The 12,591-nt window shown below is 39.3% G+C and overlaps 1 protein-coding gene across 3 annotated transcripts in view; it reads left to right on the forward strand.

The window, feature by feature from the left end:
* The window catches only part of LOC110549478 (protein NPAT), a 39,255-nt gene that overhangs the window by 23,304 nt on the left and 3,360 nt on the right, over positions 1-12,591 (forward strand). Inside the window, exons 13-17 of one of the 3 annotated variants that reach the window (XM_021638685.2) lie at positions 1,348-2,976; positions 6,434-6,549; positions 6,630-6,738; positions 10,721-10,781; positions 10,873-12,007. In XM_021638685.2, coding sequence (XP_021494360.1) covers positions 1,348-2,976; positions 6,434-6,549; positions 6,630-6,738; positions 10,721-10,781; positions 10,873-12,007 — 3,050 coding nt within the window. The remainder of the gene's footprint in view (positions 1-1,347; positions 2,977-6,433; positions 6,550-6,629; positions 6,739-10,720; positions 10,782-10,872; positions 12,008-12,591) is intronic. The other 2 variants (XM_021638687.2, XM_060373936.1) reach the window with 2 other exon arrangements.

Raw genomic sequence — 12,591 nt, forward strand, 5'->3', positions numbered from 1 at the left:
GTTTGATAGAGCAGCCAGTGCTCCTAACCACTGAGCCGCATCTCTCTAGCCCCTTACCTGTTTCTAAATGCCTAATGGCTTCTAGTCTTCAAAAACTAGTTTTGGAGTATCCTCCTGTGTAATAACAAAGCTCAACCCTCCGTTCTTAAGCCAAACTATAATTGAGCTTATGTTCATTCACATCCAGAAGATTATGCTTCACATAAGCTTTACCATAAAATAAAACTTGTAATTTTACTCTTTCAGAAAGTCTTGCCATTTCATTATGAATCCACTTCCAGGCTAAGAGTGGCAGAATGCTTATGTAGCATAACCCTCAATTCAATCTCTAGCATTGCTATTTTTAAAAATATATCAATTATCCTGTGTATATGTGGCTTAATATAATTTCCCCTAATCTCTCCCTCAATATAGAATTAAGTGGGCTCTGTATACAATATGGTTTTTACTCATTATCATAGTTGCAGGCATATTTCTAGATTTTTCCTATTATGTTTCTTTTCATAGTTGTTCAAATTGTCTAAACTGTGACTCCTGTGAGACCATATGGATGCTACATTGTTTCCTCTTAAATCACCTCATTGGGTACCTCCTTTATAATCCCCCCTGTGTTAGCCTTCTCTTTTATACTATTAGAATTTTCACTGTACTTTATCTCAATTTTCTGTTCTATGTGTTCTTTTCTGACTATCCTAATCTCTCATTGAATAAATCATTCAGTTGAATTCTACAGCCATATATGGTTTCCCTCAATAAATATGTCAAATGTTAAAGTATGCACAGAAATCATGTTAATTGTGTAAAAGGATCTTGGTCTCATTTCACCACAAAAAAAAAAAACAAACATATGTAACAGAATAAGGTCAGTAGACATCACAAAATTTGAAAATTCCATCATCCAGAAGGCTGAAGCCTGAGGATCACTGGGAGCTCAAGGCCAGTATGGGCTACACAGACACAGTGAGACCTGTCTTAAAAAGAGAAAGAAAAAAGTCAAGATAGGGAAACAACACTTTTTCCACTGTTGGTTAGAGCCAGCTTGGGCCAGTTTTGGCTCCTGGTAAGTATTGGATATTGTTAAACCTGTATGTTTCCTTCTTTGTGGCATCTTTATTTCTTAGAAACTTGGGAAACAATTTGACACCTGTTTACAAAACTGTCTGCAACTATAAAAGTAATTAGATATTTTGATACCTAGAGAGTGGGAAGTAATTTTGCAGCAGTCTTAAACTTATTAGCAGGCCAAAAATTAGTATTTCCTTGGCAAAGTAGGTTGTACAGGAAAAGTGACTGCTTCAGAAGCTAAGCTTTCTCAACGTAACTTGATATCACGCTGCTGTTTTACAGATGGGCAGTCTGGTCAGCCTCCATTTTGTACATCCTATCAAAATGAAGATTTATTATTAAGTGATTTGAAGACTGGCAACAACCAGGATGTTCTTCAGCAAGAATCCCAGGAAAACTTCTCCCAAATAAGCTCTAACACTCAAAAAAAGTCCTCTAAAACAGCTGTACCTGCTGAGCAAAAGAGTGCCCTTGACATTACTTTTGAGTCTGTGTCTAATTTGAGTGACTTTAACCAAAGAGGAAGTTCTGAATGTAATGAACATTGTTCTGAGTTATATACCAGTCAGATGCTCACTGAAGCTGAAGTGGCTGCGGTTGAAAAGAATTCTTTGTCTCCAGGTATGCTGAATGAACCCCAGTTACAGCCTGATCAACCCAATATGCCAATAACTTCATTTGTGTCTCTTGGTAGTGAAACCAATGATGAAAACTTAATTCTGTCTGGGAAAAGTACTCAGCTTTTGTCCCAAAGTACTCCATTAACTGGAAAGCCATCTAAAAGTCAATTTTGTGAAACTTCTAACATAACAAAAGTTAAAACTAATTCCCATGGTTCTGAGTCACCAGATTCTAGTGAAACTCACAACAGTAAAATTGAAACTACTAGTGTATCACCAGTTGCAGCACAGCCACTACCAGATTGCCAGGACAGTTCTCCACTGCAAAGCAAAACATCACCCGCAACTGTTGAAAGTTTAGGTTTAAATGTACCGGAACAGGTAGAAATTCATCTTGAAGACTCAGTCCGTGCAGATAAACAGCTATCCAATGGTTCACCATCTGTTGACTTAAATCATACGGAAAGCAAGACTGAGCCACTCAAGTCTGAGAGCTCTCAAGACCCTTCCTCTTCTGTGAAAGATGGAGATACTGTTTTTCTCTCTTTGAGTGGACATGACAGCTGTAAAGAAGTTGCCCTGGTTCCAGGAGAAGCGAACAGTGTAAAAAACAATCATTCACTTCCTTCAGAATCTGCTGGTTCAGTGGGAGGGTCTCCTGAGACACAAAATACTGATGATAAGCCTAGCAACAATTCAACAGAGGTAGATGCATCAAATATTGTTTCTCTGAAAATTATCATTAGTGATGATCCATTTGTTTCCTCAGATGCAGAGCTTAACAGTGCTGTATCTAGTATCAGTGGAGAAAACTTGCCAACAATAATTCTGTCTTCTAAATCTCCTGCCAAAAATACAGAATTTGTTACATGCCTGTCTTCAGAAGAAACTACAAGTGCTGTTGTCTCTGTTGAAGTAGGGGATTCTGGCTCGATGGAGCAGAACCTTTTAGTGCTCAAACCTGAAGAACCTGTGGTAAACAACACTCAGAATGAAGATGGCATTGCTTTTTCAGCCAATGTTGCACCATGTGTTTCTAAGGATGGAGGATATATACAGTTGATGCCTGCCACAAGCACAGCGTTTGGCAATTCAAGCAACATTCTGATAGCTACATGCATGACTGATCCAACAGCTTTGGGACCAAGTGTCAGTCAGTCTAATGTAGTGGTATTGCCTGGGAACTCTGCACCTGTGCCTGCACAGCCTCCTCCACAGCAGTTACAGACACCACCAAAGTCTAACAGTGTATTTGCCGTCAGCCAGGCTGTGTCACCAAACTTTTCACAAGGTAACTTTAAAAGCACATTGGAGGTGAGCAGGGGATATAGTTCAGTGGAAAAGCACTTGTATAGCATGTGCAAGGCCATGGACTCTGTCTCCAACACTGAATGAAAAAAGGTACACGTATGTGTGTATAGTGTAAATGTGTGTGTGTGCACATATTTTGGGACTTCTATAGATCGTAATCTCCTGTGTGAGATCTCTGGCTAGGAGACAATATAGACAGTTGATATGAGAAAACACTCTTCAAATAACTGCCTGTGCCTCTTTCTTGCCACCCAATTCCGCCAGGTTTTGTTTTGAATCTGGTAGGCTATAGCTTTGTTTTTTTCTTTATACAGTTTTTAATCCACAACACTAAGTTTTGAGAAAGAAAAGAAAGTGTTATTACTTACATAGTTGTATACATACTTAAACTCAATGTTGTAGAATATTAATTTATTATAGTCATAGTTGTTAAGAAATTTGTCATTTAGAGAGACTTTCAAGAAAGACTTGAATTCTATAAAAAGTTCCTTAATTTCTCATTATCTTCTACTTAAAATGATTGAAATCTTGGGGGCTCTTGTGCTCGTTGCATGCTGGTTTGCATGCAGTTAGTAATTGATACACATATCAGTTGATTTATGTTTCTCAGAGACAAGACTTCACACATGTTCACCTACATTTCCATGTGCACTGATTTATAGATATTCGGTGAAATGTAATTAAATGTTACCAGCTAGCTATTAAACTTAGTTTATTTCAAAATAGATAAAAGGCGAGGTCAGAACTGGTACAGAATATAAAACTTGACTTAAGGCTTAATGAGGTAAGATTTGAAATTAGGAAAAGTCCTTATGCCAAGTGAAGAGTAAGTGTTCATGGATGTTTGGGAACTGACAGGGTAGTCAGTATATTCGGAAAAGGTGTGTTTATAGAACAGAACTAAATTGCCACAGCTTTACTTGTGGCTTACTCCTAAAGACTGTGTACACACTGTCCTTTCTCTGGTGGTTTAATCTAGTTATAAAAGTATGTCTTTTTTATTAGTATTAAGGTATAATACATTGGGTCAAGAGTTTGGGGCTATAAGTATTCATTTGCAGTTTAGGTTTTTTGAATCAAGGTTCAAATATGAAACATTCACTAAGTTTCTAATTAGTTTCACCCTTTTGTATTAGAGAAAGCAGTATGTAATATAATCTTCTAGTTACAGAGTCTCAAGCTTAGGAAATTCTTGCTTAATATTTAGATTTACTTTTTCTCGATTTGCTAGCCTTGTCACTGAAATCAGTTTAAAAAGAAAAAAAAAAGTCTTAGTTATGGTTACCATTGCTGTGATAAAACATCGTGGCTAAATGCAACTGGGGGGCGGGGCATTATTTTATAATGAGGGCGGGAACTCAATTGAGGCAGGAACCTGAAGGCAGGAGCTGATGCAGAAGCCATAAAGGTGTGCTGCTTATGGCTTGTCTAAGCCCTGGCTTGCTCCCCATGGTTTGCTCAGCCTGCTTGCTTATAGAACCCAGGATCAGCAACCCACAATGGACTGGGGCCTTCCACATCAATTAGTAAGAAAATGCGCTACAGGCTTACCTACAGCCCAGTCTTAGGGAGGCAGTTTTTCAGTTAACTCTAGCTCGTTTCATGTTGACATAGAACTAGCCAGCTTAATTGACCCTTGTCAGCTTGACACACAAATAATAAGCCATAACCTTTCTTTTCTTGTTCTTCACCAAAATCAGACATCAGTATCAACATTACAGTATAAACATTCCAAGTTTTAAAAGACCATAGTCTTTTTTTGGTTTTTCGAGACAGGCTTTATCTGTGTAGCCTTGGCTGTCCTGGACTCTCCTTGTAGACCAGGCTGGCCTTGAATTCACAGAGATCCACCTGACTCTGCTTTCCCCTCCCCAAGTGCTGGCAATACAGGCATTCGCCACTACACCTGTCTCCAAAGTCTTTAAAAATGCAGACATTTAAAAATTCATTTTCTCGGGACTATAGAGATAGTTCAGTGTTGAAGAGCAATAGCTGTTCTAGAGGACCCAACTTCAATTCCCAGCACCCACATGGCAGATCACAACTCCAGGGGATCTGGCATCCTCAAACAGACATAAATGCATGCAAAACACAACATAAAAATAATTTAAAAAAATTTAATTCAGTCTTTTTAAAATAGGCATCCTCTTAAAATCCAGTCTTTAATATTCAAAGTCTTTCAGCTGTGTGTTCCCGTCAAATCAAAAAATCAATTCAAATACTTTATCACTTCAAGAGGGAGGAACTAGGGCACTGTCACAATCTGAACAAAGTAACACCAAACAGTATATTTTATATATATAAATATTTGTGTGTGTGTGTGTGTGTGTGTGTGTGTGTGTGTGTGTGTGTGTGGTTGGTATTTATACCAACAGTATAAATAAGTGTTCAATGTCTGAGAGTCATGATCTTCTGGGCTCCTCCAAAGTGACCCAGAGGGCTTAGGAAACTTCTCTGCCTCTGCCTTCTGCAGCACACACAGCTTGTCTTCTGTGCTGTGGCTGGTTCCACTCCACCTCTGCTGCTGATTTTGGTGGTCATCCCATGGTGCTGCCATCTCTAAAAATGCTGGGGTCCCTTGCTGCAAGGGAGCAGACACGCCTTGGCTTTCTTCAGGGACTCCAGCCCTTCTATACAGTGCCAAGCCTCACTTGGTCTCTATGACCTTCACTTCATCTTCATTCCTTCAAAATCTGGGTGGCTCTTCAACTACTGAGTTTGGCTACCAGTATGAGGTACAATCTTGGTTGCTTCTGGACCAGAGCTTCTTTGTGCTGATGCCAAGGAAACACTTGTAGAAGACTTTACCTCATTGATTCTAGTCTCTTTATCACAGCTGATTCTTGAGCACCAGCTGACCAGCTTCAGCTGTCCCAGCAAAGCAGAGGTTTTACTTTAGTAGTTCTGGTCTCTCCTTAATCACAGCCAATTCTTTAGCTCCAGCTGAGGAGACACTACAGCATCTTCACACAAAATGCCTGGTAGATTCTTTGTTTCACTTTGAGACTTAGCAAGCCAGGCTTCCATTGTCTGCATTGTTCTCAACATTCTCATCTTCTAAGAGCCTACAGAACATCCCACTGAGCTCTCAGCACTCAACTACTCCCAAAGTTCTTCATAGTCCTCCCAAAAATAACATGGGCAGCAGGTCTGTCATTGATACCTTACTCCTGGTACCAGCTCCTGGTTTAGTTAGTGTTATTGTCATGAAACAAGTGACCAAAAGAAACTCGAGAGGAAAGGGTTTATTTTTTACTCATAGTTTTACATAATAGTTCATCATTAAAAAGCAGTGGAGGCAGGAACCTGGAGGCTGGAGCAAATGCAGAGATTGTCAGGGAAGAAGATTTGGTCAAAAACTTTGTTTCAGTTACGTTGACATTTGCTGTCAAAATATTTAGGGATGAAATCTGATATTAATGAGAATTGTTTTTTAGGATCCGCCATCATAATTGCTTCCCCAGTCCAGCCTGTACTTCAAGGAATGGTGGGAATGATACCTGTGTCTGTAGTTGGACAGAATGGAAATACATTCTCTGCTCCTCCCCAGCAGGTAACATTTATGAGCTAAAAACAGGGTGGGAATGGGTTTCAGATAGCATAATTACTGCGTTTTTTCTTGCTTTCCCCTAGGTCCTTCATATGCCTTTAGCAGCACCTGTTTGTAATAGAAGTATCACTCAATTCCCCATTCCTCAAAAATCTCAGAAGGCTCAGGCACTCAGAAACAAGCCTATTACAGGTATTTTAAAATCAACTTTGTATCTTAGAATAAATAACTGAATGTTTTCTTCGTGAATTCCTGTACCATCTCTATTCATGTCAAAACCTGAGTTACTCTTAACACATATTTCTCTTAGTTCAAGTAATCATTATTTTCTGTCCTATCAGTAGTGTCCTATTCTGCTGTCCTTTTTTTCTTCTTTTTGGAAATCCTCAGTTTTCTACTTCGTCCTATATTTGTTAGCTGAGTGACCCTTCTTCCTCACCTCTGTTAAAATAGATAACTTCCTAACTAAGCAATTTCAGGGGTCCCTGTTGCTCATAGGATAAAATTGAAGCTCCTAGCCTAGTGTGGGGCGAATTCTGTTTATCCCATACCTGGGACACTGAAATAAGAAGCTAGAACAGGCTGAAAAATTAGTGAGACCCCTTCTTGAGAAAAGGAAAGGAAGTGAAGTGATCCTCTCATCCCTAAGTATTCCCTGAGGATCTTCCAGGAATTTCACCAGAGTGTGTTATAATATGCCCCTGCTCTTCCTTCCTCCTCTCTTGCTCGCTCTCATTGCTTCTACCTCCCTTCCTCCTCTTCTCTCTCCAGTTTTCACTGGAGCATGCTGTGATATCTCCCTGCCCCCCCCACTCTCTCTCATTCTCTCTCGCTCGCACATATTCTGTCTTTCTCTATAGCTCTTATTTGTTTTTTATTTGTTCGGCTAGGAACTTTTCAGTCTTGTTAATCTTTACAAAGAATTGGCTCTTTATGAGATTAATTCTTTGTATTATTTTCTGTAATACTGTTTTTTTACTGAAACCTTGAGGTGCATTCATGTTTTTTTTTACATTGTTTTTGAAGAGATGTTAACAAACATCTACTTACCCCAGATAAGGAACCAGGAAAGTGACCACAGACCAGAGTCTTAACTTGGTGAACCAATGAGCTTTATTAGATTTACTTACAGAAATTTGGGTGAGGGGTTACTAACAGAAGTAAAAGTGACTCAGGCTGCTGCGGCACCAAAAAGCCCACCCAAGCCTAGGTGACAGCTCACAAAATGTAGAAACCTAAAGTGTACTGCATAACTCAGGTGCTTGGAGTCCTTTCCAGGTAGCTCTGTTGCTTCCAGGCTTGGGGGCTAGTCTCTGCCTTTTGTAGGCAGCCTGGCTGATCTACCTCTTCAGGTTCCTCTGCTGGTCTGTGACTGTCTATACTATTAATGTCCTTATTGTTTATATATGCTGGTGATAGAGGGAGGGACCTAGTGACTGATCCGTCTTAGTGACTTCCTGAAGCTAGGAAGTTGTTTATTAACTGAGCTTAAGGAGCTGCGATGTAGGATGCAGTTTACTTCCCTTTTAACATCCCAGGTCTTAAGGAGCTCCCCTGTAGATGGAGGCCTTTAATCTAAGGAAACTGTTATACAGCAACCAGTAGATTATTTATTTAGGATCTCTCTAGTTAATCATTCAGAAGTATTATTTAGTGTGCAAGTGCCTAGTTTCTTGTCTAGGTCATGGATTGATTTCCTTGTCTGTTTGTTTGAATCATATGTTAGCATTGATTATAGTGGAATTTCTTACAGTGCTGGCTTGGTTGTGAACTGATTTTTGTTTGGTTTTTTTGTTTTGTTTTGTTTTTGAGTCAGGGTTTCTTTATGTAGCCTTGCTGTCCTGTAACTCTCCCTGTAGACCAGGTTGGCCTAAAACTCATGAAATCTGCCTGCCTCTGCCTCCTGAGTGCTGGGATTACAGGTGTGCACAACTACCACTCAGTGTCTTAGAGTATTTTTATTTATGAACTTTGAGGGGTAATTTGTTGGATGTAGCGATTGTAGTTTAGAACTGCTTACTTTCAGAGCTTTCTTTTCCTGCTTTTTTGACTTGTTGTTGACAAGAGATCGCATATTTCTGCCTTTGTGAGTTGGTGTTTTCCCTTACAGTTTTTACTGTTGTTTCTTTGTCCTAAAATTTTGGCTATTATATGTTGTAGGAATGCCCTTTTCTGGCCCCTATTGTTTTTATTTTTTTTTCCTTTTTCTTTTTTATTTAAGATTTGTCTGTTTTATGTATATGACTGTTACATGCCTGGTGCCCACATATGTTAAAGGAGGGCACTGTATCCCCTGGAACTGGATGGTTGTGAGCTACCATACAGGTTCTGAGAAGTGAACCCAAGTCTTCTGGAAGAACAGTCAGTGCTCCGAACAACTGAGCCAGGTCTCTTGTTTGAGGTCCTTAATACTTCTTGTGTTTGGGTCTCTTTCTTTCTCTTGACTTGGAAAATTCTTGGCTATAGTTTCATTGAACAGTGTCAGAGCCTTTGGATTTTATCAGCTCCTTCTAATTCTGGATTCAGGTTTGGTCTCTTGAATATAATCCTTTTTCCTAAAAATTTACTTCTTTCCCCCCCCCCCCCTTTATATATGTCTGTATTATTGTCACAGCCGTATTCCCCTTTCCTGGACATTCATTCATTCTGCTTGCTTTTGTGTGTTGACAGTACTTTCTGTTGTGGCTTCATTTGATGATTGAGTCTTTCGTTTCTAGAACTTTTCTGTGGGTCTTTTATCATCTCAACTTCTTTCGTGATATTTGTTTGTTTAGTATTTTTCCTTCAAATTATTGATTATTTTTTGCACTGTAGTAACTAATTCTCTTGTCTAGGTCATGGATTGATTTCCTTGTCTGTTTGTTTGAATCATCTATATAGTTGTTGATCCTGTTTTGAAATAGGACACTGAAATCTTTTTAAAATAAAAGGATGCAAGTATGTAAATATTCGAGTAAAAAGCAACTGGAAAAGGGGAGCAGTAAGAATGATAAGGCATATGGTTAGAAGGATGAAAACCATAGGGAAAATATTGTGTGTTAGGTTTTTAGAAAGGAAGGCTAGATTATAAAGCCTTAAGTTATACCTGAACTCTTAAAAGTACAAAAGTAAATACTAAAAAATAGCAGTAATAAAAAGGAAATTCAGAAAATGTAAGTCAGAGATTAAATACAAACTAAAATTAATGAGAGGAGCGTATTTTACCTTGGTTCAGTCTATAACGATGTTGTAGCAAGTTCTGCCCAAAGTATCCATACAGCTTCTCCTTGCTGTTACCAGGGTGGGGGCTACTGAGAGTCAGCTCCGGACCCATTACTGCACCTCTGCTGCCGTCGCTTTCTGCTGCTTGGAGATAGCGATAGTTCCCATCAGGATGTTCCCATCAGGATGCTGCAACACATCATTCTGCAGCTTTTTTTGAAGTCCTGGTATCCAGCTCTTTTATTTAACAGCCCTGGCTTGTCCTGGAACTCTGTAGGACAGGCTGGCCTTGAACTCAGAGAGATCCTCATACCTCTGCTTCCTGATTGCTGGAATAAAAGGCTTGTGCCTCAATGCCACCACCCAACCTCAAGGTGCTTTCGTAAACCGCTACCTTGATCTAAGTATAGTTGACTTCCCTTCTCAGTTTCTTTGACATTTGCAAATTCAACCAGCCACAGGCAGAACAGTTCTGAAAAGTTAAAAAATATATTTTTGCCAAATAGACTTTTCTCATCACTTTTCCTTGAACAGTACAGTATTAGCTAGTAACATGGTATTTTATTTTTGTTATACCACATGAATAACCTAAGGATATGCCTCTGTTACATGCAAGGACACCTTCGTTTTTCTGTAAAGAGCCTGGCAGTGTACATGTATTAGTATCCATTCACTCAAAAGCACTAGGAGAAAATTGGTTGCAGTAAGTGTCATTTGGAACATTAGAAGTTGTGACTCTGAAGGCTGAATTCATATTTGCCTAAAATTAAAGCAAAAAGTATATGAAAGTGGTTTTGGGTTTTGTTTTTTTTTGTTTGTTTGTTTGTTTGTTTGTTTTGCTTTTTGTTTTGTTTTGTTTGCAAATTAGCTGTTTTTCTCATGTATAACATTATCACCTGGCTCATTCTCTTTCAGAAGAGTGTATTCTTTCATTGCTGTTTCTCTTTTCTAATGAATTAATTTATAATTTCAGGAAAACAGGTAAATAATTTGACAGATTTATCCAGTCTTTCAGAAGCATGTCATACGCAAAGGTGAGCATAAAGTACTTTTTATCATAGATTGTCAAAATTCTTAAATGATATTTTTCAGGCTGTTAAAAATGAGCTGTTATTTTTATTTCAGTAGAACTGAAGCTTCTGATAAGACTATTGTCACTGAATGCGGGAAAAAATTAGAAGAGAGCACGATTCCCCTCTTAGCAGAGAGGGCAGCTCCTGCCAGCAAGCCATTTGAAAGTCATCGGCGGGTGCTCTGTTTCGATAGCACTGTTTCTTCTATGACAAATACACAGGGGCCACTTTATAAGATAACGTCCCAAAACAAAGAAAAGAAGGAAACATCTTTTCCTCATCCTGACTCATCGGTTGTGTCCTCCACCTTAAAACCGCCTCCTAATAATGCCAGTAAAAGAGAGAGAGAGAAAACTGTGCCCAAGATTTTATCTAAATCCGAAACTGCCTTTAACCGACACACCACTGTGAAAGAAATTCAGTGTGAAAAGAAAGTTTCCCCCACAGAAATGGCCCTTGAATCTTTCAATAAAGCAACAGCTAACAAGGAGAATGAATTGTGCAGTGATGGGGAAAGGCAGAAGAATCCAGACACTTCAAAACTGCCTGTCGGCCAGCAGAACGGAAGTTTGCGGAATGAAAAAACTATAGCTTCACTGCAAGAATTGACCAAAAAGCAAGCCACATCCTCAAACAATAAAAATGTAACTTCTATAGGAGGAACAGTAAAGGACCTAAAACAAGAGCAGAGCAAATCTGCCAGTTCCTTAATTGCTGTAGAAATATTGCAAGATGTTGCATTGCACAGCCCCACAAATAGGATTGCTGATACTGATTCGCCAGTACCCCGGACGCCTGGCTCAGGAACAGGGGAGAAGCATAGAGAAGAAGCCGCTGGCAGCATGAAGGCCCCCGCGAATAGACGCTTTGGTGAAGAGGGCAGCATGCCCAGAATAACGATCCCTCCTGTCACTGCAGACTTACCTGCCTGCAGCCCAGCCAGTGAAACAGGCAGTGAAAATAGTGTGAGCATGGCTGCCCACACCCTCATGATTCTCTCTAGAGCAGCAATTGCTAGGACTACAGCCACTCCTCTGAAAGATAACACACAGCAATTTAGAACATCTTCAAGGAGCACTACAAAAAAACGAAAACTTGAGGAATTAGATGAGCGGGAGCGAAACTCCCGTTCTTCTAGTAAAAATCCTGCAAATTCATCAGTACCAGTGAAAAAGAAAAAAATCAAGGCAAGTGTGAAAGTTTTTATTTCAACTCCACTTATATGGCTTCCTTCAGTGTTCACATTAGAGAGCTCAGTACTATTTTGCTGTAGCTACATAACCAAATGTGCCCTCAAGACCATGCCCTTCGTGTTTCCTGGTCATAACGATACAGGCTGTCTATATGTGTCGTTGTTAGGAAGAATGAATGCTCTGTCCTGTATCACCCAACTACAGAAAGACTGAGTAACCACCATTATATGAATTACCAAGTAATGCACTACCTTACTTCTTTAACTTGAAGTTTTTTACATGTTCCTTATCTCTTCCATAGACTATAATGCTGGTTAACCTGGCAGAGTGCAGAAAAACTCATGTCCTCTTGTTTTTTCTTTAACCATGGTTATCTGTAGTAAGGCAATGCAAGCATAGTAGCATTGATAGATGAAATGCATTTATTTAAAATTTGTTTTACTAAGTAGATTAATTGGAAAGTATGAATGCCATAGAGAAAGAGTAATAGGTTAGAAAAGTGGCATTTAAGTTTGGTGTCCTGCAAGCCTGTGTATGAATTCTCTATCTTTGTCGTCATTTCTCTGTGTAGCCTTAGC

This window comes from Meriones unguiculatus, chromosome 1 (assembly GCF_030254825.1).
Source record: "Meriones unguiculatus strain TT.TT164.6M chromosome 1, Bangor_MerUng_6.1, whole genome shotgun sequence".
In the NCBI taxonomy this organism is placed as follows: Eukaryota; Metazoa; Chordata; class Mammalia; order Rodentia; family Muridae; genus Meriones; species Meriones unguiculatus.